The following is a 25,223-nucleotide window of genomic DNA, read 5'->3' as shown; positions in this document are numbered from 1 at the left end:
CCCCGTGAGGCATTATGATCAAGAACCTAAGACTTTTCTTTGAACGGACACTGATGTCAGGTCTAAAAGGGCCATCTTCTCCCTCAGCCCCAGCACCGCCTGACGGTGACGTGCACTGAGGCCTCTCCTGGACTTTAGCCACCAAGGTGAGTCACAGGAGCTTGTGGAAGGTTCTCACGACCAGGCCTGGGACAAGGAATCTGGGTGTCCTGAGCTGGGGCTGAATCGTTGCCCCGAACCACGTGGGCCCGGACCTTTCAGGAGCAAAATTCCCAGAAGACCCACAGCCCCGGGGGCACGGACAGGACGGAAAACACTTACCACGTGCACCTCCATCATGAGGACATTCTTAAGCACCATTAAATGTGCTTTAAATGTGTATTTAACTGTAGTAAAACATTAAAAATGTTAAAGAAGTACTTACGTTCCATTTATTCTTTTTAAAACTATCCAACTCATTCTGAATGCAGAAGAGATTAAAGAGAGAAGGAAAGGGAGAATTAAAACTGGTCCACAGGGCCACCTCACTGTGACACCAGTGGGGACCTGGGCAGCAAGCCGAACACATCCACCCCACAAGGCCTGCTTGGGAAGGTCGGCGTGCCGGCCATCCTCCCAGCCGCCCCTGGGCTGGCAGGAGTCGACTGCGTCCCCGCAGCGGCTGAGCGGTCGCCAACCGGGAAGGTGCTCTGGGCCCTGGGAAGGCTCCTACAGCCTCGGGTTCCAGCACCCAGCTCTGGGTCGAGGCGGTGCAGGGGCTGTTGGCTCCATCCTGCCCCCAACCCGCCCCACACCATCTTGGGGGACACACTGGTGCAGAGCTGACTCTACTTTGTGACAAAACCAGAGCCCCTTGGAGCAATAGCCTCTCACCGAGGGAGACCAACCCATCCTAGGGGTGGGGGCCTGAGAGCCCGGAGTGGGAGAGGAATATGATGGGATCCACCCCAAGTGCTCGGGCCACATCCCTGACGGGTGCCCCCATTGCCATCTGTGCAGCTCCATGCAGGCAAGCCTTCCTCCAGACATCCTGGTGCATGTGGTCTACTCTGACCCCAGAGCCAGTTGCCATGGGGCTGGCCCACCTCCCATGCTCACGTCCAGGGTCTTCCTGCCAGCTACTGGGTTCCTGGGTGCATGCCTCAGGGAGCTGTTTTCTGAGCACCCAGAAGCTGCATGCACCAAGGATGCTCACGCCTGATCCCCAGGACGGGGCGTTTCCCTGCACGGCCCAGGGTCTGACACTGCACAGAAATCAAGAGGACCCGGGTGGGAAGGAAAGGGGCTCTCTTGGGTCGCCACTGCACCAACTTCATCAGCTTTCCTCCTCAGGGTGTCCCAAGCCTGTCACAAAGCTGCTGGGGCCCTGTGGTCAGCTGAAATATGACCCCTAATATCCAGGTCCTAATCTCTGTAACCTTATGAGGCAAAAGGTGCTTTACAGACCACATGGTGGGAGGTGCAGGAGGCACCTGCATGGCGCCCAGCTTCATGGGGGGCCCTGGAATTCCCTGTGCATATGACACTCCTGCATACAGGGAGACCTGGAGAAACCAAGGGACAGGACTGCTCTGTTGTAAAGGCACGTGGATTATCATGAACAGAAAAGAAAGACAGCTTCTGGAAAACTGCCTCGTCAGACACTCAGATCGAGACTCCAGCACAGTGATGGATCCGAGGATCAGCTGCCCCCACAGCTCGGCCTTGGCCTCTCAGGAGCCCGGAAATGCACACCTGCACCCATGGTCACTGTGGGAGCTCCGAGCCCAGGACCCTCTGAGCCCTAGGCCGCCTTCTGCACCCCGCCGCCCCTCCCCGACCGCTGTGGCTCAAAGGGCTCTGATTTCTAACGTCGCAGTTAAAACATAAAAGGCCACCCAAAACCTGAATATCCACGTTACCTAAAGTATAGAGAATCCATTCTTAGTTTTAAAAATGACACGGCTCCAACTTTGACATAGAAAGACAGTCACGTCAGGGCTGGGGGCAGGGCCCACAGGGTAGAGAAAGACTCCACTTCTGGTAAAAAATTATACAGATCTATTTCCGTGCGTATACCTGCATGTGCAAATGCACGATCTGCATGTGCTTGTGCACAGACACATCATCATCAAGGGCTACTGTCCACACGTGCGTATTTCTCTACGCCAGCGTAAAGCTCGGTGTGCTCAAGTGCGGCAGGGGGATGCTCCCTTTGCTCATCTGGACTGTACTAATTTTGCCACGAGGAGCATGGATTCATTATTTCAGAAAAGTGAAACACAACCAGACCACACGCTTACATAACTTCGCCAGCTCAAGACCTCTTTCCTCTGCTTGTAAGCATTTTCCTAACCCTCCAGAAGTCACATATCTCCCTCCAGAATGGAAGACAGTCAGCAGTTGGGAGAACCACGCCCAAGTCTGGAATTCTGCCTCCCCACGCCCAGGCCCCAGGTCCTATGGATGGAGGCGTGGCCACAAAACCCAATGGGCAGTGTGCTTTGCACCCAAAAGAAACACGCATGCATGTGCATGCACATACACACCGGAATGCACACGCACACACTCCACTGGGAAGATGAGGAGACAGAGAGGAGACAGTGAGCCGAGGAGACCCAGAGTCACTGAGCTCCGAGGCCATGCCCGCCATAAGAAGCTGGCCTGGCCTTGGTCTGCCTGAACCTGAGGCACTGTGACACGGCCTCATAGCCCCGCTCTACGGGGACCCACTGCCCAAGCCCAGGGGGACGGCACCGGAGTACCCTGGAAAGGGAGGCACCTGCAGCCACAGAGCAGGAACCAACACGTCTGCAGAGCCCCGGCTGAAAAAGAAACTTGGCATTCAGTTCTGAAGGGACATGCTCGGGCCGCCCCGTCCGCCAGGGCAGGCTGCCTCTAGGAACCGCGGGTTTCCTGGGTGTGGACGTGAACCCGCTTGGCTGAGGGGGGTCTTCACCATCAGTGGGCCCCTGTGGCCACCTCCTGCTTTTGCTGAGAGGGTGGCGTGGGAGCAGCCTTCGGGGTGGCAGGAGGCTGCACGGCCCTGCCCCCCCCCCGGGGATGAGGCCCTCCTGCCCCAGCAGTCTCCAGGGCCCGCTCTTCTCACCCCCGATGCCCGTGGGATCTCCCTGGAGGACCCAGCACACCACGCCCACCTCCAGGAGGCGCAGGAGGCCCCAGCTAGGGGTGTGTGTGTGTGGTGTGTGACTGTATGGTGCCTGTGTGGGGTGTGGTTTGTGGAATGTGTATACGGGCATCTGTGTGTGACACATGGTATGTGGTGTGTGGGTTATGTGTGTGTGTTTGCGGTGTGTGACAGTGTATATGGTCTGTGTAGTCATGTTGTGTGTGGTGTGTGTTGTATATGTATGTAGTGTGGTGTGTGTGTTGTATATTGTGTATGTATGTGGTGTGGTTTATGGGAGGGTGTGTGTGGTCTGTGCAGTGTGGTATGTGTGGTGTGATTTATGTGGTGTTTGGTTTGAGTGTGGGTCTGTATGTGTGTATGGTGTGTTATGTATGTGTGTGGTGTGGTTTATAGGTGTGTGTGGTGTGTGCAGTGTGGTGTGATTTATGTGGTGTTTGGTTTGGGTGTGGGTCTGCGTGTGTGTCTGGTATGTGTGTGTGGTGTATGGTGTGTGTTGTGTGTGTGGGGTGTGTGTGTGAGGGGCATGTGTATGTGAGGTATGGTGTGGTATGTGTAGTGTGTGTTGTGGTGTGTGTGTGTTGCATATGTGTATGTGTGTGGTGTGGTTTATGGGGGTGTGTGTGTGCAGTGTGGTGTGATTTATGTGGTGTTTGGTTTGTGTGTGTGTGGCGTGTGCAGTGTGGTGTGATTTATGTGGTGTTTGGTTTGTGTGTGTGTGCAGTGTGGCGTCATTTATGTGGTGTTTGGTTTGAGCATGGGTCTGTGCCTGGGTGTGGTGTGAGGCATTCAGCCCGCCCGGGCCCTCTGGGTGGCCTTGTGACACGGCCCTCAGCGGCCCTTCCTCCTGGTGGGACAGGACGCCTCGGGCTCCCTGGAAAGGCCAGTCCTTCCCGGGAGGCCTCAGAGCCTCAGGCTGCGGCCTCAGTGGAACAAGGGAAGGTCCTGGATGGACAAACAATTCTGGAGAACACAGTGCACACACGAGGAGGGGGCAGGGGTCCGGGCCTCAGTTTCTCTCTGTTCCATCCGCCCTGAGCTCTGGGGGACACTGCTCCCCAGCGCTCTCCAGGCTCCGGTGCTTGGGCTCTTGTGCTCCCAGCTCCTCAAGCCACTTCTCCCGCTGGGGCTGCCAGACCACGGCTGAGTTCCTGGTCCTTCGGTCCTGCCAGGGAGGTGCTGGCAGGAGATGGAAGTCGGGAGGAAGAAACGACTCTCAGCTTCTTGAAGGCCCTCAGCAGCCGCAGCAGCAGCACAGGCAGCGTGGCCCACGCGGGGAGGCTTCGGGTCCCAAGGCCACGTGAAGGCTCGTGGCCACTCGGGAGGCAAGGACGGCTCTAAGTATACCCTGCTTCTGCCTGTGGCCAGCAGTGGCTTCCCGTGGTTACTATGTTTTGGGGAAGCGTACCGCCCCTTGTCCCCAGACCTCCCGTCATCTTGGGAACTGAAGCCCTGCACTAAACTCCCGTGTCTGAAATACCCAGAGTGGTTTCTGTTCTGATCCAGCCGCGAGATCGTTTTCCCAGGCACCAGTCTTCATCCTCTCCCAATCCCAGGGGCCGTGTGCACGAACGCGTGTGCACATGCACACACCCAGCGAACAGGTCACACACGCCTGAGCAGCTCACATTTAAGAGCATACAGATCCCAGCCACGTGGACTCCTGGCCACAAGGCCCTCCTGGAGCACCAGCAAGGGGCCCCAGGACCGTTGCCAGGTTGCGTGACCCAGCACTGAGCGTCCTGCCCTCCCAGTGACAAGGAGGCTCCATGTGTGCCTGGGAGGCCACCGCAGGACGGGCCTGGGAGGCTGACGCGGGTTCCGGGGTGGCTGTCCCCAGGGAAACACGCTGGCCAAGGAGCCACCTGCAGCCCAGGCGCACTGCAAACGTGGCTTTGGCTCCGTCCCATCCCAGTGTGATCCGACACGGGGCCAACACCTCCCAGGTCCAGGGGGTGCACTAGACTCAATCTTTTTGGGGTTTAAACATCACAAAGCAAGAGATTTGCCCCCATTCTGGAGGCTCGAAGTTAATTTTTCAAATCTCCAAATGCTACACACAGCACCCCTCAATGGTTCGCAGACATTGAAGTTAGGATACGCCAGTGACTGGCGAGCCGTAGCCTCTGCGCCAAGTCCGGCCCACCCCGGGGTTTGAAAATAAAGTGTGGTGGGCACACAGCCAGGCCCGCGTTGGCAGCTTTCAGCTCCGAAGGCAGAGTTGAGAAGTTGCGACAGAGACCACCCATGGCCACAAAGCCTCAAACAGCTCACATTTGGCTATTTGCAGAACAAGTTGGTTAGCCCCCAGTGTCCGTAGGAAAGGAGACTAAACTTCTGACGGGCGCAGCCAGGAAGGTGGTGCTCGAGGAGGAGGCCCCACCCCCAGTCCCCCACCTGGGCAGGTGCCCCACTCACCTGTGGCCTGGCAGAAGAGGTGGAAGGTCCCCAGGGCATGCACGTGCTGGGCCTGGTCGCTGAGGAAGGGCGGCAGCAAGGTGACCCTCGGGCGGCGGTCAGGCCCGGAGCCCGAGGCCGGCCAGGGGCTTCGGGGAGAGGAAGATGAGTCAGGGCCCAGACAGGACAGGGAGGAGGACCCCGGAGGAGGGAGGGGCATAGGAGATGAGGCTGTGAGACAGAGGACAGAAAAGAAAGAGGCTCTGAGGCAGGAGTCGTCAGGAACACACCGCATGCAGAGACAGGAGACAAAGCACAGAAGAGAGGGGCCCAGCGCCGTCCTGGCCCCGCCCGGGCCGTGTGTGGAGGGGCAGGAGACGCGGACCCCGGCCCGGGCCGTGTGTGTGGTGGGGCAGGAGAGGTGGCCCCTCGCCCAGGCCGTGTGTGGAGTGGCAGGAGACGCGGACCCCGGCCCGGGCCGTGTGTGTGGTGGGGCAGGAGAGGTGGCCCCCCGCCCAGGCCATGTGTGTGGTGGGGCAGGAGACACGGACCCCCGGCCTGGGCCGTGTGTGTGGTGGGGCAAGAGAGGTGGCTCCCTGCCCGGGCCGTGTGTGGAGGGGCAGGAGAGGTGGCCCCTCGCCCATCAGCACTCTGTGGAGGGAGGGAGCCCACGTAAGCTCAGTAAATTACGTGCACACATTAAGGATATAAGCTTCTCGTTTATTCGGTTACTTTCCAAATGTATACAATTCAAAGTAGAAAAATAAAAACAAAGTAAATCTTATAAAACACAAATGTTTACACCAAAGCATTTGAATCCTATCATGCTGGAAGACGAGACTGTCCACATAGGCACACAAAAATCCAGAGTTTATTGCTCTTTGCCACGGAAAAAAGTCTCCTCTTGTGGGCATCTGGAGAGGGGAGGTGGAGTGCGAGATCAGCCACAGTGGACCGGACCGCCCATTTGCGCCCTGGGACGGCACCAGGCCCAGCAGGTCCACAACGGCAGTGTTCGTGGGGCTGTGCTGGCCACAGGGCCATCCGTCCACCGCCGCCCAGTTCTCTTCCGGTTGTGGAGAGCTGTCAGGCCAAGGAGGATGTCCAGGCTGTGGTGGGTGCAGGATGGAAGCAAAGGGAAACAAGAGACGTTCGGACGACCAGCGAGTCTTGGCGAACGTTCGCCTGTCCGGACAAGAGGTCTCGACCAGCAGCCATGGGCATCGGGTTGTAAGACGCTCATCCCCTCAGCTCTGGGCCGGTGCCACAGTCCCTCGCTCTAAACCCCGTGTCGTGGGACAGTCCTCCACTGCCTTCTCCTCTTCAAAAGAGTCAAAGCAACAGAAAAAAGTACAGAAAGAAAATCTCTCTGAAAACGATGCTTCCCTCAAGGAACAAAATTAAAAAAAAAACTAAGTGTGCTCAAGAGATGGTTTTGTCCACATTTCTAAAAGCAGAAAGAATGCATTTAGCAAAAGTAAGTTTATCCCTGAGAATCTCAAGCAACGTAAGCCATATCTTAACCTAACATACAACAAAACCTAGAAGATGTACATCTTCTAAATATTAAAACATCTGCTTTAGTAATTTAAAGAACAAATGGCCTGACGCACCAATACAATTAAAGCAAAATCCTAAAAAGTAATTCTGTGGAAGGAAAGGTCTGTGCCAATCTGGACAACAGGCAATAAGTTACCAATCTGATAAATGAAAACGTCATTTCCAATCTGGAATTAAATTATCTCTCAGTGACTGCTGGGGGGGGGGCGCGCAGGGACAGCTGTTCCCGGGCCAGGGCCGGCCGCCACCTTCCCCACCGCCGCCAGCTCCAGGCGCTCCGACCCACCGAGCGACGCCAACACGATGCTTGCCGTTTTCCGAAAGGACAAAGAGAACCAAGTCACAAGCTCGACCCAAGAAGAAAGACACAGAAGACGTGGGTGGCTGACGACGGGCTACCTACGCAGCACTGGACGAGGCTACTGCACGGCGACACACAAGACCTCCCCGTGAGCGGACCTCAGTCCCCGTCCGCGTCCGAGTCAGCGAACTTGAGCTCACACTTGACGTCAAATGGCCGGTCCCGGACCGGGAGGTCGTCGATCCTCTGCGAGTCCTCCCGGTCGGTGGGCACCCTGCTAGCCATGGTGTCCTGCTCGGTCTCGTAGCCAGTGTCCAGGGCTGGCTTGGGCTGCCCCCCGTTCTGCTGCGAGAAGCTGCCCTGCTCCACCAGCGTCTCCTTCACGCTCGGCTCACAGTCGGAGAAGTCGGCCACGGGCTGCTTCTTGGCGAGCAGCACGGCTGAGCGGAACTTCAGGCACTGGCTGGGCAGGTAGCCCTTGTAGCAGTTGTAGGAGACGAGGCAGAGGCAGAGGACGAAGAAGACGACGAAGAGAAACATGAGGACACGGTTGTCGCCAGACTTGAGATACATCGTCTTCTCTGTGTGGACCCCGGGGACCGCGTCGATGACGATCTTTGGTTCACGGGACGTGCTGGCGGGCGTGGGGCTGGAGGGTGGGGTGACGGCCCTGGGCGTGGTGACCCGCACAGCCGGGGTCTGGGGAGACAAGCCTTGGGTGGGCCCTGCTGACACTCTGGGGGTGACGCCACCACCCTCTGTCCGGGCGGCCGGCAAGGTGGAGGGCAGTGGGGTCCGAGGGACCACCCTGACCTCCAGGACGTGCTTGGCCACCACCTGCAAGACGGTCTTGTTTCTGACCCTCTCCTCCGACAGGCACTGGTACACCCCACTGTCTCCTGCCGACAGGTTGAAGATGAACAGATTCTTCCTGCCCCCTAGGCTGTACTTGGGGCTCTCGGCCTTGAGCGCACCGTTCTGGAATTTCCACACCACCCGCGCCAGGTTGGACTTCTGGGAGCACTTGAGTTCGGCTGTGTCGCCATGCTTGAAAAAATGGTGCTGGTAATGTTCTTTAATTTTATCTGGAACATTAAAATAAATGTGCACAGCATCAACAACCCTGCCTGCTACTTACCTCCTTTCAAAGATAGGTTAATACGCACAAGAGGACACAAGAGTTTCACCCACTGCAGCAATATGGAATCTTCCAGAACAACTAAGGAAATAAAGACATGCGTGACCTGAAAGCAACGAGGAGCCCCGGATGGCAGCCCACGGGATAAAGAAATCAGAGGCAACTCTGAGCAGCAGAAATCCCATTGCGCAGCCTGGCTTCCTGGGAGAAAACCCGCCAGGCCGGGGAGGCTGAGCAGTGGCCAGCTGCCCGTGCCAGGAGCGACACTCTGGGGGAGACACCGCACGCTTCTGCCGACAGCGACCCGGCAGGTTAGCCTTTCTGTGCCCTCCTCCTAAACTCGTCTTAACTGATGACAGCTGTCGGGTGAGGGATGGCAGGGCAGCAGCCTAGGGCCTTCCGCGGGGACATGCCTGACCTCCTGGCAGGCGGGGGGGTCACCCGAGGGGAACGGGGACTGATCCCGCCCGTTCACAGAGGTTTAGGCTTTGTTTAACGAGCCCCGAGCTAAGCAGAGGAGACAGGCATCTCAAGAGCAGACGTCATAGTTTGGGATAGGGGATGCTTTCCAGGAAAGAAATACACTCTATGTGGCTTCAAACATCCTTTTCTGCAACAAAAGGGACAGAGAAACATCCCGGGGTCTGCCACGAGATACTTGACCTCTGTGCCGAGTAGAGAAAGAAAAACAAAATGTGCAAAATGCCACAACACTGAAGCATGGTGAAATGATCACGAGACCTGGCCGTGAAGGGAACTGGCGAGACGGAGCAACTCACCGGGGCAGGTGGACGCGTCTCCACTCATCTCCTGAATCAGACCCCTGCAAGACAAGCAGGCACCAATCACACACATGCACTCGCTCTTCACGCGCTCTTTGCTGGGGGGTGGGCGGGGCCCCCCATGCGGCGCGTCCCCCCGGCCGGTACCTCCTGGGGCCATTGGTCTGGTGCAGGGCCACGCAGGCAGAGGCGGCCGGGCTCCAGGCGCAGTAGGGGTCCCGGGCGAGCACGCAGTCCACGCAGGTGCCGTGCTGTCCGCAGAAGGCCAGGGGCGCCTGCACCACGCCCGAGCTGGAGCCAGCATAGACAAACCTCCTGCCCTGTGGGTGTGAGACAGAGGAGGGTGGGCACGGGGTGCCAGGGGCTGCTTCTCCTCTTCTGGGGAGAGAGGATGAAGCATCGTCCCGTGCGTCCTGGAGAAGGAAAAGCCTCCCTCGGTCAGGACCGGAGTGAGGCTGCATCAGACCCACGACAACTTGAATCACAGCATCGTGACAACACAGGCCGTGCGTGGTTTCCAAGCAGAATTGGCATGCTAACTCGGAGTACCCGGGCCTCAGTCTGTCGTCCGCCCTCCCCTGCACCTGCCATCTGGGTGCGCTTCTCTGCACCACCTTTGGGGGTAGAGCTGTTCAGACCCCCTCCTCGTGGAGGGAGACCACTAGCCTGACACTCCCAGCAGCCCTCCTGGCCAGAGGCCAAAAGGCACCACCTCTGAACCCAATCCCATGCCTGGCAGACATGAGCAGTGGGGTGCAGACAGCCTGTGTCAGTGTGTGAATCCAGCACGGGCCCCGAGGGAAGTGGGTGGAGAGGGAACAGAACGTTCATAACAGGAGTCAGAGAGGTAAGGAGCATTTGCTCATCACCTGTCCACACCTACAAGGGACGAAGACGCAGACGGGAACCCGAGCCACACTCAGAAGCAGAGAGCAAAGCAGGCTCCTGGAGCTCTGGCACACCGGGCTCGGGCGTCTCCACCCTCGGCTAGTTCTGTTGGCAGAGAGCCCGGCACACGGCAGTCGGGGCTGGACGACTGCTTTACTAACTGAGTGGGATGGGGTCTCCCCACAGAAGTCCCCCCCCCGGTGCACACGGCAGACGCCAGGCCTGCAAGCAATTCAGGCGCTTGGCGCTCACTTTCTCTGCCCAGAAGCCCCCATCTCACCTCAACATCCTAGAAAGACCTCTCTGCTAACACCCAGAGATTCCCAAGTTTACACAGGACTTAGTATTCTAGACTCAGAGGACACACGGCCTTCATCCTCAGAGGACACGTCCTGGATTAACCTCAGAGTCTGGCTGGAGCTCAGTCCCCAGTGTCCCCACAGATCTCCAGGCCTGTGATCCACTGAAGGTCACAGGTCACAGACCCACCGTGTGTGAGCACAGCCAAGAGAAAGGGAAGTCCCCCTCCGTGGCGGATTCAAACTGGGACAGCAAGTGGCAAAGAGAACCAGGGCCGGCCCGTCTACGTCGGTAGAGACCTGAACAGATGAGGCCACGCGCCCGCCACATTCATAAGAAGGAAGAGGATGCTGTCCCAGGTCACAGTCGGGGACCACGTGGCTCCCAGAGGTGAGGGAAACTGTCCTGGGGCGAAAGGCCGAGTGGGCCACTTCAAAGGGCCAGCGGGGCCACAGAAGGACCCTGGCAAGGGCGGGGACACTCACGCAGAGCAGACCAGGATTCAGACACTGCCCAGAGAGCCCCGCCCGACACCTCGCCGGGGAGGGCGGCGTGGGTGCAGGCCCAGCGGGCTCCCTCGTCCCCGCCCCTCAGGCCGCGCAGCCCCCGGCTCTCACTCCTCACAGGGCTGGGCTGAGCGCATGAGAAGCAGAAGTGACCGCGCCTCATTGATTCTCATTAACGAACGTGGCGGGGACGGAGACAGAACAGCACACTGAGACAGGGCACGGGCCCGCGGACGTGCACGTCAGTGGGGGAGCGGACCCCGGGTGACTGCGCCTGAGGGCTCCCCACAGACAAGCGTCAGCCGCTGTGGGGTCTGAACACATGCCCCAAACCCCTCAACTCTTCTCCCTCCAGGAGCGGGCTTAACCCCCTGCCCCCCCGGGGGCCGGACTACTGACCCCAGGGTGTGGGGACCATGTGCAGAAAGAAGGCAAATGACTCGGAGAGTCTCGTAGATCCACGTCAGTGAGACGGGCCCTCCAAGGTCGTCTCCCCAGAGCCCTCAGCCCCAGTCTGTGCACGAGAAAACTCCAGACACGCCCAAACCGAGGGGATTCCACAAACCCCCAACCAGTCCTCTGCAAAGTGTCATGGCCACCAAGGCAAGGACAGACGGGGCCGTCCAGACCACAGCAGACGGAGGAGACTAGACCCTCGTGGGGCCTTGGAGCCAAAAAGGACATCGTGGGACATGGGGCATCCAACCTCGGAGGCTGATGAGGGCGCTGGGCCCACGGAGCCCCTCAGCATAGACAGGCGCCGGGCGCAGGGCCCGCGGGACTCCCTGCACCACCATCCCGCGTCTCCCGGAAATCTGACATGATTTCAGATAAAATGTTTCAAAGAGGCAAAGAAAAAACCACCTAACCAGGGGGCCACCTGGCATTCCCGAGGTTTGCTGAGAGGCATGTGCCCAGGCCCTCACCAGTCTCCACCCCTCTCAGGATTGTGCCCTCGCACACCCTGTTACGTCTTGGTCTCTGTCCAACTCGGGCCGTGTCCAGCCCGTGGTGGGTGACTGGCGGATGTGGCCAGAGCTGAAGGAGCTGCTGAAGCGACTGGTTTGCTCTCCTGTGCCAGGCGGGCTGGTCTCACCATCAAAGAGTGTCCCTGTGAAAACCACACACAGCCTGCACCGTGGGCTCAAGACGACCACACAAAGCACATCTGCCATGTACTCCCCAAGAACTGAGAGCAGGACTTGAAGGGACATTTGCACACCCATGTTCCCGGTAGCACTATTCACAACAGCCTAGTGGAAGAAGCAACTCAAGTGACCACTGATAGGTGAATGGGCACACAAAATGCACTATAGACGTGCAATGGAATATTATTTAGCCCTGAAAAGGAAGAAAATCTGACACATGATACAACATGGATGAACCTTGAGGTCATCATGCTAAATGAAATAAGCCAGTCACAAAAGGACCAAGACTCTGTGATTCCTCTTATATGAGGTCCCTAGAGTAGTCAAAGTCATAGAGATAGAAAGTAGAATGGTGGGTACCAAGGGCTAGGGGAAGGGGATGGAGAGTTAGTGTTTAGTGAGGACAGAGTTTCAGTTTGGGAAGATGAGAAAGTTCTGGAGCTGGAAGGTGGTGATGGTTGCACAACAATTTGAATGTACTTAATGCCACAGAGCTGCACACTTAAAAACGATTAAAATGGTAAATTTTACGTGGTGTGTATTTACCACAATCTGGTGGTCTAGCGGTTAACATCTGGTGCTCTCACTGTCGAGGCCCGGGTTCATTTCTGGGTCAGGGAACCACACCACCCCTCTGTCAGCTGTCACACTGTGATGCTGAAAGCTGCGCCACTGGGATTTCAAACACCGGCAGAGTCACCCACGGTACACGGGTTTCAGCAGAGCTTCCAGACTAAGACAGACTAGGAAGAAGGACCTGCCCACTCACTTCCGGAAAAACTGGCCGTGAAAACCCCGTGAACAGCAGTGGAGCACTGTCTGATACAGCGCCGGAAGAGGAGAGGATGCCGCTGAAAGACCAGCAGGGTCCACTCTGCTGTCCACGTGCTGTCCACCACACAGCACTCCTAGGGGGGCTAGGAGTCAGAATCGACTTGGCAGCACTAACGACAAATTCACCACAATAAAAAAGCAAACCAACTGTCCTTGTCATCAGGGGAGAGGAGGCAGTGTTGAGGGATGGCACGCTCTCTGGCTGTAGGGACGGGGCAGCTGTGTGCTGGCCCCTTCTCTGCTCCCATGGCCCTGCGGGGGCCGCTCGCCAGCCTTCTACAACGAGGGCCACAGAAGACCTTGTTGGTGGGGAGCATGGGGGGGCAGCACGACAGCGTTCCCGACCCACCTTGAGCCCAGCCCCATGGCGTGCCCGCTCCAGACGACACTCCTGCCTGCTCCAGACAACAGAGCGGCGCGCCAGAACAGTGGGGGCTTCTGTGGGGACAAAGCGCCCCCCTCGGCACCAGGCTCCCTGCATGGCCAGCCCCCAGACGTGGCCGTGTGACCAAGTCCTGGCCGCAGACAGGTGAGCACAGGACTGACTGGTAACCACCTCCCGCAGGCCATCCTGCCCGCTCCCTCCCGCCTACGGGGGTAGTGCCCACATGCCCTGGAAGCCCTGGGCTCAAGAAGGCGGGCCAGCCTGGGCCCCTGAACGACGCCGTGTGGCAGAGCAGAGCCATGTTCCCACCGCGTGTCCGCACCGGGGCCCGACCTCTGTTTGGACGAGTACTGGACGAGGCCTCGGGCGTGCCTGCCCCAGCCCGGCTGAAGCACCGACCCATGTGGCGGCGGGCCGGGGGCCTCTGGGTGTCCTTCTCTCAACAGCAACGCTGGGTGGGCCCCCGGGGTGGTTAAAAGCACCCACCCCTCAATCTCCGCCCCTTTATGTCCTGGAGATGAGCGCACCAAGGCCTCGCCCGGGCTACTTCCTCTTCCTTCCTTTCTAGAACTGGAGGGGAAAACGCTCAATGCAGTAGCTGAGAGAGCAGCTACCCGCGTAACACAACTGTGAAAACCGGATCTCACTCCTTCAGCTTAGGACGAAGGGGGAGGACGGAAGCCCCACGGGTGACATCTGCAAACACCCGCCCGACTGAGAGGCCGGCTCCTTCCCGCCTGGCTCTGGGGCACAGCAACGTCCGACAGGGGCATTCCTGCTGCCCACTGCCCGGGCCGAGGAAGGAGGGGGCCTGCCTGGGCCCCACAAGCTGGGTGGAGGCCCCAGCAGGACCAGCACAGGGAGGAGGCTCTGAGCAGCCGTGGGGACAACGTCCTTCCAGTGTGAAGCTGGAGCGAAGGCTCACGAGTGTCGTGAGTCAATCCGGAAATTCCAAGCAACAGAGTGACACCTCACAGAGCAGGTGACAGCCAGGCCTAGGGCCCTCGATCAGGGCCTTACAAATGGGGTGCAGGTGGGAGAGGCTGAGCGATGGGCGGGCCTGCGGGTGGGGGGATCGTGACACACAGCCACACTCTGATTTCTGGCGCTGCCCCCAGCACAGCCAACACCCCAGTGCCTGTGAGCTCAGGGGTCACAGTGTGGGGCACACACAAGGCCCCGCCGGGGGATCCCACAGGGAGCAGTGAGAGCCTTGCCAGTCACAGGGCTGGGCCGGGACCCTCCCAGGGTCCATGCCCCACTGTACAGCTGGGGAAACTGAGGCACGACTGGCCTGGCCAGTCATGTGCCATGGAGCCAGGATTTGGACCAGGCCGCCCCGTGTCCAGCCCGCGCTCTGCTCTTGGCTGCTCCACCTCCGCTATCAATCAGGCGGCACATTTCCCAAGACTACCGTGGACGTACGGCAGGGGATGGCCTGCAGCCCGCGGGCCAACTCCAGCCCCCTGGTGTGTCTACACAGCCCAACTGATGATGCGATTCACATTTTTTAACGTTTGGACAAAAGCCAAAAGAATAATATTTTGTGACATGTGAAAATTACATGAACAGCAAAGCTCAATGTCCATAAACAAGACTTTGCTGAGACACAGCCAGGCTCACTGGTTCCCGGACCGTCCACGGCCACGCTCACACTGCGAAGGCAGAAACCCACCGGATGGCCCTCAGGGCCTCAGGGCCACACTCGGGGCCCTTTATGGGGGACGTCTGCCGACTCGGGGGCAGGAGGAAGCCCCCTCAGAGGGGAGGGAGCGTCACAGACACAATGATGCATCGTTACTCGGAGGAGGCGTGAGCTGCACCAACAGCACAGAACCACTGACGGGCCTCAGCCTCGCCGGGTTCAGGGCACGAGGAGTGCTTCCGCAGGCCCCAGCGCACCCCACGGCCTCGTATGTTGGCCCTGACAACTCAGGGAGGTTGTGCGACCTTTCAGAGACAGTTACGTCTCCCCAGTTGCCGTCCCTCCCGCAAACCCCGTGGCTCACAGACGGCCTTCTGTGAGAACCCCAAGGTCACTCGGCTGGGTCAGACAGATGAAAGGCCTGCCTGGCTCACACCTGGCCCAGCCCCGGGGTCCCGAGACGCAAGGCCACCCGCCCGGGGCACTCTACCTTCTTGGATGACAGCAGCAGAGTCTGGACCGGCTTGAAGTCAGGGAAGAGCTGCGTCTCCTCAATGATGTGGACGCCGCTCTTGAGGCTGACGGCTTTGTGCAAGGCGCCCCCGTCTGCAAGATCAGAGCAGAGGTCAGCGACGCGCCCGCAGGAGGGGACGGCGTGGACTGTCGGCCACGGCGGCAAGCAGCCATTCTCCCTCCTCTCAACTCGTGCCCTCGACAAGAGACTTAGACGACGTTTGTGCATCAGAAATGAAAAAGGAGGGCCGGCCCGGTGGCACAGGCGGTTAAGTGCACATGCTCAGCTGCGGCGACCCGGGGTTTGCCAGTTCGGATCCCGGGCGTGCACCGACGCAGCGCTTGTCAGGCCATGCTGTGGCGGCGTCCCATATAAAGTGGAGGAAGATGGGCACGGATGTTAGCCCAGGGCCAGTCTTCCTCAGCAAAAAGAGGAGGATTGGCGGATGTTAGCTCAGGGCCGATCTTCCTCACCAAAAAAAAAAAGAAAAGAAATGAAAAAAGGAAAGCCACTGGGAAAACAAACAATCGGAAACGAGGCGTGGGGCATTCACATTTTTTTATGAAAAATGCCCTAACGTTCCATCATGGACTCTAAGTAAGACCCCTCCTCAGCGCAGGAAACATGGAGGCATGGGATCAAATGAGAGGGGGTTCCTGGGTTCCGCCGGCCCTGCGGGGGTGCCGTCCCGCAAAGGGCCCCAGGCAGGTGAGGGCAGGGCCCTCCACCTTGCTCAGAGGCACGGCTGGAAAGCACCTGGGGCCGACCTCAGCGCCCGGCCGGCTGCTGATGCGTCTGGCCACCGTCCCCACTCCAGAAGCGCCTATGTCCCAGCACACAGCTACCGGGAAAGGCAAGCCTACCTTGGCGGGTCAGGACAGGCCTGGACTCTGGCTGCTCACGCAGGCAGGTGGATGTGCCGTCTGCGGCTCTCACCGGCCCACAGGGCACCACGCGGGCTCCCTCTGCACCAGCCCAGACCCGCCAGACCTGAATTTCCAGATCTGGGCCAGGACCTGCATTCTAACCAGTGCCCCAGTGCGCTGATGGTCACAGAGATCTGAAGCCGCCCAGGTATGGGGACTTTTCAGAGAGCCTTCCACACTCGGACAAACCGCGGGGGCACAGGGGAGACGCTGGCTCCACACAGCAAAGATGAGCACATTTCCCGGCGTTCCTACCCACCTGTGCCGACAAACATGACATCGTACGTGGCCCCGTCCAGGGCCTGCGTCCTGTCCACCACGATCTGCGTGTAGTTCACGCCGCTTTGGACCAGCTTGGGCCTGTTGTCTGTGGGGGTCACGGGGTCGTCCATCAGGGGGTGGTCCTTGGCGAACTGCAGGGTCTTGTCGGGCAGACTGAGGGAACTGGTGAAGTTGGCCGCCCTGGCTTCATGGTTGATGCACTGAGAGAGCAGACCCGCCTGTTAACGCGCACGCACCCACGTGGACAGCGCACACGCTCCACACGGGTGTCAGGGCCTCTGTGAGGTGCGAAACTTGGGGACCAATAGTGGATTTCTCGAAAAAGGGGAAAAGCCAAGGCGACCCTCCCCAAGAATCTGAAGACAGTCATAAAGCATGTAAGAAGTGCAACTGTTTTTTTATCCACAAGACATAATTGTGTTTCATGACCACAGTCAGTGAAATAATCTATTTATAAGTGAAAAAGAGTACCAAGCTTTTGAAGTTAAAAAATAAACACTTACATTCGAAAGCTCTGCCAGGAGAAGACTGGTAAAATCGCTAACAGTCCAGTTCTAAACAGCATAAAGGGCAGGGGCCTGAAGGATTGTTTTCCCTTCCTAGCTCCTGCCGTGTGTAACCCAAAATCCGTGACCCCAAGTGAACATGTTTTACTTAATAACATGCACAGAAGGAATGATGACCAGTGTCAGCAGAGGAGTAGCCCAGGGAGGGGAGACAGGCCTGGGGTGAGCTCCGGGCACCAGCCCACTCTCCTGGGTCACAGCTCCACTCGTCGGCCACAGACACGGCCCGACATACCAGCCACACAATGAATGGACGCAGCCAAATCGCCCTAGAAACCACACTAACTTCTACATAAAAGTCACTATCTTTAGGAGAAAAAAATGTGACTCCTATTAATGAGTGGAGAGTATAACTCCTCTCTTTACCAAGAAATCATTTCTCCGCAGGAAACAGAAAATGAAACAGACTTTACTCCATTATGCAATGTTAATTCTACAAAACCCCCGTGCCAGCCAGACCACCCTTCTTGTCGGGGAAGAATATCGCAACAGCCGTTACACAACACGCCAGTGAGAACACAGGACAAGGAGTGTGCCCAGTGCCCTCCCCAGCCCCGGGGGATTCCCGTCCCCCAAGGAGACAGCCCCAGCCCCGGCATGGCACAGCAGGCTTGGCGTGGCTGTCACCAAACCTGCCGTGTTTTGCGCTCTGGTCCCCGCGCAGCCCGGGCCCCACTCACCGCCCCGGGCCTCGGTGTGGGCACGGCCCCGTTGTAGCGCACCCACTTGGTGTGGGACTGTTCCACTGTGGTGCTCTGCATGTACTTCCCGTGGGAGAAGACCGCCTCGGCCGTGGACAGGTTGTAGGCGCACACGGCCGACAGCCCCACGTTGTTCCTGGGGAGGAGGGGGCGACGTGATTGCCCTGGAGGGCGGCCGTGGGGAAGAAATGTGGCCTGCCACCTGCCGCCCGCCCGGCACTCACAGCTGCGGGGTGAAGACCCCGTAGAACACAGGCTCCTTCAGGCCCGGGGCCCTGAGGACGAAGACATCCTGCAGCACGTTGAAGACGAGGTTGCTGTCTGGCTGGGAGCAGATCAGCCCGGCCTTCAGGAAGGACGTCCACTTCTTTTGCAAGGTCCTCAGGCCGCCCTGGTCCCCCTGAAACACCAAAGACGTGCGCGGTAGGAGGAGGGCAGAGCACCCCGTGAGCAGGCGGTAAACAAGGGCCTAGGCCCAGAACGGCCCGGCCTGAACGGAACGAGGCCCAGGCTCAAGAGGCCGCAGCTGCAGACCAGCCGTGGCCGCAGCACCCTTCCACAGCCTGGACCACCAACCACACCAAAACACCCTCTCGACGAAGCTGGCCAACTGCGGCCAGAACAGCTGCGGGATTCTGCGCACACTCATCTCACGGCCGCAGACGGGCCCCTCGCACGCTTGCACACTTCGGCCCTCTGGCCGAGCGCATCTCTGAAGTCAGTCCGTGAAGGACCTGGGAGGCAGGGGCCGGAGGCCTCGGCTCCTCATCTGTCCCAGGCGATGCATGTAGGTCTGGTCTCCCCCAGGACGCTCCTCGTGGGAGATCAGGTCTCCCTTCCTGCCCCGAGTCATCTGCTCAAGTGCTCAGGACCTGCCAGCTTCTCCATAAACGCCTCTTAGTGAGATCACCACCAGGAGACAACAGTAACACACACCCCACATGACTTGGTCTGGAGAGAAATGTTGAAACTCGGACGTCTGGATGCAGAGGAATATAAAATGGAAGCGTCCTTATTTATTTTGGACACAATGAAAATGCCCCCCACCCCATTTTTATGTTGGAATGATGAAATCCCAATTCCAACAGAATTTGGTTAACACAGTCAACAAAAATTAACTTTCTATACCCGGGGGAGGTTGGAGGGAAGTGTGTCTAAAGACAACCATCCATCACACACCGGCGCCAACGCTCCCTGCCTCCAGGGAGCCCTCCAGGCCACCCGAGGAGGAGCAGGGCCACACACCCACGGCCCCATCCACACTGACGGATGCGGCAGAAAGAATAAAGCGGTAGGTGAATTGACGTTGCAGAGACTCATGGAGCCTGGGTGAAGTGACTGACCCTCCGGACGTGCTGTCGCCACAGCCGGGACCAAGAGAAACTGGGGGCACGCCTCACCTTGCACACCCTCGCCACCCGGGGGATCATCAACTTGAGGACAAACTCGTACTCCACAGACACCTCCGTGAAGAAGAAGTAGACCCTGTCATCCCCGGCGTCGGCGCCATCTGGGCTCTCTCGGATCACGTCAGAGAAGACGAAGCTGGGCTCTGCAGGGAGGAGATCCTGGTTACCCCCGCACGAGGAGAGGGGCCCGGGCACCTCCCTGCAAGGACCAGGGAGGGTGTGCATGCTACGCCCCAGCTCCAGGCTCCAGGAGGGATGACAGTGCCCATCTCGCCTCCTTGGCCTAAGGAGGTGCCTGAGATGGTGGTTCTGAAGCACACCCACCCGGTCCACCCCGAGAACTGGCGGGCAGCCTGCGGGCCCCAGAGAGACAGATCCCACCAGACCCGGAGAGCCCCTGGAAGATACGCATTTGCACTCTCCCAGATCACCTGCCTCCTAGAGTCCAGGGCCCACTGACCAGCACCCACAAGAAGAGCCCCTCATGAGCAGCCACGAGCCACCTGCACCGCGAGTCCAACGTGGACACGTTGTCCGGAGGTGACGGTACAACATCACACACCCATCTGACCCGCCTGAGTTCACCGCTGACCATCACATTCTCACTGCACGAAATCCTCCCGGATCCGTTTTCAGGGAGGGGTAAAGGCAGCCTTAACACAGCACTCTCTCACCATCCTGGACGCTGGCGGGGGCGCCCAGGCCACTTCCAGAGCCGCCCCCACGGCACCGGGGCTGACAGGAGCCGCAGACGACCCCACGTGAGGCTCAGATGGAGCCAGCAAGAGGAGAGATACAAGGGGGCTCTACCGGCCGGGAGGTGACTCCGAGGAGAAACCCGCCCTGGATGACCCGTCTGCTTCTTACCGTTAAGCCAAGGGATGGCATACTCCGTTCTCAGAGGGCTGTGAGAGGAACTTCGGGAGATGATCGGCTCACTCCCCAGGAAGTTGTAGGACGTCCCGGAATAGAGCTCTCCATCTTCAGCGGCCCGTGGGGACCGAGGAAAAGGGAATCAGCGCCCATGCTGGGGACAGACGCCCAGCCCCACACTTCCCTTACAACCTAACACGCGCCCCTCCCGCAAGTGGAAGACCACCGCCCTGCTCCCGGGTGCAGCCTGCTTCCTGAGTCTTCCGTGTCGCTTCTCTGACACGGATATTTTAGGCTCCACGGTCAGCCGTATTTATGAGAGTTAGGGGCAATAACTAACGCAAACAGGCAATTCCCACATCTGGGAAAATAAGAAACGTGACAGTGGGCGCACACGGGGCACAGGGCCGATCGCCTTGGTGCGAGAGACCATTCCAGGGCAGCCTGTGGCTCGGGCACAAACTCCCCCAAACAGGAGCATCGACTCCACGTGACAGAATAACCTAGATGGTTTGCACCAATGACGGATATAAAATAATCGCTTCCCACAAATCCACCTGTGGACTGTGATGGTGGCTGGTCATCCTGTGAACAATGCACTCAACAGCTCCTACCAGAGGAGCTCTGGACAGGCCGCACACCTGGTGTGAGGACAGTGAACGTGGGAATGGAGCAGGAGACCACTGGAGGGACGAGGGACCGGGCGTCCTGCATTGAGGACAGCCTGACAGCAGAGCGGCGCCAGTGGAGGAGGCCTGAGGCCTGGACTCACCGACCATGACGGACGTGTAGCTTTGTGCCGGGTCAAAGGGACATCTTCCTTTGCCATCTTCATTCTTCCCCAGAAATGTAAAGGATGTTAAGTTCTACAATTGAATGGAAAGAAAGAGTATCATCAGATGTCCGATTTTCGGTAGTAATAATGCATCTCTGCCGTACTGTTTAATCTTACAGACTCGCTGTTCCAGGGGGATGGAGGGAAGAGCGCCCATGCAAACAGCCCCGCGAGTCCCAGGTCTGGACGTGGGCACCTCGGAGAGTACCCCTGCTCTGACACCCTTGAGGGCTACTCAAGACCCTGAGCCTCAGTCTGCTCATCCGTGAGATGGAGGCGGCAGGTCAGGATCCCACACTTATGACCTCATGTAACTTGACTGCCTCCTCACAGGCCCCATCTCCAAATACCGTCACTTGGGTGGGGATGAGGGCCTCAACATATGGATTTGGGGGGACAGCAACATTCAGCCCACAACATACGTGAACCAAGAACACACAAGTCAGCAGAAGTCCTGACTTTCCCACCTGGCAGGACCCGTGTCCCCGCCAGGCTGCCCGCCCGCATGACGAGGAGAGGGCAGATGCTGGATCATGGCATACAAGTGCTTCTGTCTGTCAACAACGCACTTCAGAAGGGGGCCCCGCTGCCAGCTCGGCATCGCAGCCACACCCTCGGTCATAGCGGCTTACAGACCGGACACCAGGGCTCCAAGGAGCCACGAGCTGCCCCATGCCCACACAGCTGGCAGTTAGAAAATCCTACGTTTTGCAGAGTGGAGACCACTGGACGCTGCCTGGAGCCCCACTCTGCTCTAACCACCGACCAGGGAGGTGCCGTGGCCTTACCAGGTGGTCACAGGTCGGCTGGAACGCGTTGGTCCCGCACACATAGAGGGTGGTGGCGCTGAGTGGCTGCAGCACCCGGATGTAGTTGAGGCATTCTGTCTACAAGGAGAGAAACGCACGGATCAGCACCATCCAGCTCCCGACGGATGCCCTCCGTGCTGCAAACTGTCCATGCCGCTCACTCAGAGCAGAGACCAGCAGAGCACATGCGACCAGGTCGTCACAGCTCAGGACCCCAGCCCCCGGCTACATTCACTGCCCACCGCCCATCTCCGGGCTCTGGGGCTCCATCTCCACACCCTGGCTCTGCCCTGCCAGGGACAGCGGGAGCAGGCTCGCTGAGACCCAGCTCCGCCTGGACAAACTCCAGTCTGCAGCCAGCCTGAGTGCTTTCGTCTCTGCAGTGTCCTCAGGCCAGCGGTCACATGCCAAACGATGTCATTTCAGTCGCTCGTTTATACTCAGCAAAGACGTGCTGGCCAAGACAGCAATGACAGCTGACCTCAAATCCTACTGGACCACAGAAAAGACGTCTTCACTCTTACTAACGCACACCACTCACTGTGCTGCCAGACCGCGGAGGCACACACTGAGCAGAAGCCCTCTGCCTCCCTCTTCTCTGGGCGCCCCCTCCACGCCCCAACGCACAGACCTGGAAACAGCGCTTCTCGGGAGTGGGGTTTCTGACCGGCCCTGCCTGCGGGAGAGGCTGACTAATGAGGGGCTCCGGCCTGGCTCTGCGTCAGAAAGGCCCCACAGGAAAACCAGACGCCACGTATGAACCCGATCACTATTTCAGACTGAAATGTACTTGGATCATATGTGCTATCATCTGAAATTATCTCCGCGCAGGAGAGGTTTTTTTGCTGTGACTGTTTTTAAACTGGCTGAAAGTCATGCACCTCCCCACCCCACCACAAGCAGTGAGAGGGCCCCCTGTTCGCTGTGCGGGCTCCATGCGGGCCGGGCGAGTGTGCGGTCTGATTTAGCTCTGAGACAGCTCCCCGTGACACCTACGGTTACATCGCAGCGCCTGCACTTTCTCTCACGTCCTAAAGTAACTTCAGACTCAGTGACTTCAGCCAAAGTGTTCAGCATTTTGCTAAACAAGTTGAGCAAAAATTTCCTTGTTTTTTAAAAAAATTTGTAATTGTTTTGAAATTAGCCAACAACTGCTGAAATTTATCATAACTCAGCTGTCTTGACCAACCAACAGGGAGGACGGGGCTTTGATGCTCGGACTCCGACATCGGCCCAGAACCCACTAGGGGCCGGGCGGCCCTCATGGTGGGGGTGACCCAGCGCTCCAAAGGGCGTGGACACTCGACCCAGTGCCCCCCCCGATGGCCACCACGCTGAGGTGACCAATATCTCCTAGAGAAGGTGCAGGTTCTCAAAGGATGGGTGTTCCCAAAAACCCAGAAACCCTATAGCAACGCCTCCAGGCCACTGGGTGCGGGGGAGACAGGAACCCAGCATTCTACACCCTTAGCCAGCAGGCACGGGAAACTGTTCTCTGTAGTCAAGTTATAGACCATTTGAATAAATTCAGCTAAACTTGAAGAAGCATTTCTCGAATGCCTGCTCTGTCTGGAACTTGCTTTGAGACCCAGTGTCACCGTTTGGGAACAGACGGACCTGGAGAGGAGTTGTGGTAACGGAACCAAGCCCTCGAGCACCCGGGGACCTGGCCCAGCGCCCGGCACGTTTCAGGAGTGCTGACGCGGCTCCCATCATGATATTACGACAACCTGGAAACAAATACCATGTGGTTCATAGTCAGCAAAAGAAATTACCTGTTTTGACTTCCCCTTTTCGGCGCATTTTGCTTTTTTATCTTCCGAGACCTTCCAGTACGCCTGTTGGGAGGAATGAAGTCCATGTCAGTGCGAGGAGAGCCTGGCACAGAAAACGTACAGCTCACAAAGCACGTGTGGAGTTTGGGGCACTGATACTTCCCGAGATGGTAAAATCTGAGACTGCAGAGTGGGGCTTAGAGAGCAGACGCTGAGGCCCCCGAGCCATCGGGGCTTCGTGAAACTGTCTCCTCCTCCTGAAGCCAGCGGGGCCAGGAAGCCACCACGTGCTGACACTCGCCGCAGAACAGCAGCAAAACTGCACCACTACCGTGCGAGGATTACATTACTTATCAGAAAGCTAAACTGTAGGTGTTTCCAGACATCAAACTGGGATTTTTCGTTCATTGAAGAGGGATTCTAGAGTCCAGTAAAAGAAACAAAAGCCTTGACAGTTACTCTGACTGCCAGTGGGACAGCGGGAGGGAGATTCTTGGAGTGTCCTGCGCCCGCAGCAGCTGAACGTGATGGAGCAGCGCGGCACCCTCAGGGCCAGCGCCATCCCGCTGAGCGCAATCAGAACCCGTCAGGCCCGCATCACTGCAAGCCCCACGTCCCCTCCCCCAAAGATGCCCCATCTCCCCGTGTGATATTCTGTGATTGATGCAAATACACACACACACACACACACACACAAAAATGACTTTTTCCACCCAGAGAATCAAAGCCAGGCGCCAGGTGCTCAGAGGTCAGGGGGCACAAGGGGCTTTCCCAGTGGCAGGGGGTGGGGCCCCGAGCAGCGTGCCCCCCACACTAGCTCGGCTTCCTGGAGAGGCCGGAACAGCAGACACATGGACGATGCGGAGTGTTTTCAGAGAACTGCAAGTCCTAACCAGGGCATACAAATGCGGAACAAAGTCCTATTTCAAAGAGCAGCTCCCTTCAGAAATTAAACACAGACCATGTCGTCACCATCCACGCGAAACACGTGGGGACACGGAACATGAACCCCCACGGGCCCTCGACCACGGTCACGGGGTTCTCGATGAAGCTTGGCCATGGTCCTTTCACTTTTTCTTCTCCTCTGTGCATAGGAGGCCGGGAGCCTCTCCCTCACCTCGAGGGGCCGCAGCGACGCCATTAACAAAGCAATGACTGCTCTGACCAGGCACCCGCGGGGCCGGCACTGCACTTTATTTTCAAAGGGTCACGACCGGACTCTCACTTATGTGTCAAACAGAAATTAAGTACTGTGCTAGACTCTGGAAAGTAAGACAAAGCAAATCAAACAAATAAGAGGCCTGGGGCAGAAAACGCACAAGACAAGCCTGGACCCTCTTGATCCCAGAGAGCAAGGACCTACGCCAACCACCAGGGTCGCGGCTAAGGACTCAGGAGCCACGAGAGGCTGCCATGCACCAGGGAGGGAAAACCTGAGCGTCAAGGAAGGAGCTGGCTGGAATGATCGAGGCACTGCAAACACGGTTAAATCTGTGAGTCCACGGTCATACGGAACATCAGA

General features: G+C 58.2%; 1 protein-coding gene across 9 annotated transcripts in view; it reads right to left on the bottom strand.

Annotated features, from left to right (window-relative positions):
• The window catches only part of SEMA4D (semaphorin 4D), a 120,678-nt gene that overhangs the window by 16,826 nt on the left and 78,629 nt on the right, over positions 1-25,223 (bottom strand). For 8 of the 9 annotated variants that reach the window (XM_058566042.1, XM_058566048.1, XM_058566047.1 and 5 more), the window contains 12 exons: positions 23,702-23,764; positions 21,906-22,004; positions 21,055-21,148; positions 20,277-20,390; positions 19,401-19,552; positions 18,225-18,400; positions 17,980-18,136; positions 16,711-16,933; positions 15,502-15,617; positions 9,453-9,625; positions 9,303-9,346; positions 6,224-8,470 (listed from right to left, as the gene is read on the bottom strand). In XM_058566042.1, coding sequence (XP_058422025.1) covers positions 7,545-8,470; positions 9,303-9,346; positions 9,453-9,625; positions 15,502-15,617; positions 16,711-16,933; positions 17,980-18,136; positions 18,225-18,400; positions 19,401-19,552; positions 20,277-20,390; positions 21,055-21,148; positions 21,906-22,004; positions 23,702-23,764 — 2,337 coding nt within the window. In that variant the 3' untranslated portion in view covers positions 6,224-7,544. Of the gene's footprint in view, positions 1-6,223; positions 8,471-9,302; positions 9,347-9,452; positions 9,626-15,501; positions 15,618-16,710; positions 16,934-17,979; positions 18,137-18,224; positions 18,401-19,400; positions 19,553-20,276; positions 20,391-21,054; positions 21,149-21,905; positions 22,005-23,701; positions 23,765-25,223 lie in introns of those variants that run through there. The other variant, XR_009223498.1, reaches the window with a different exon arrangement.

This window comes from Diceros bicornis, chromosome 22 (assembly GCF_020826845.1).
Source record: "Diceros bicornis minor isolate mBicDic1 chromosome 22, mDicBic1.mat.cur, whole genome shotgun sequence".
Classification (NCBI taxonomy): Eukaryota; Metazoa; Chordata; class Mammalia; order Perissodactyla; family Rhinocerotidae; genus Diceros; species Diceros bicornis.
This window is presented reverse-complemented; position numbering and strand designations above follow the sequence as displayed.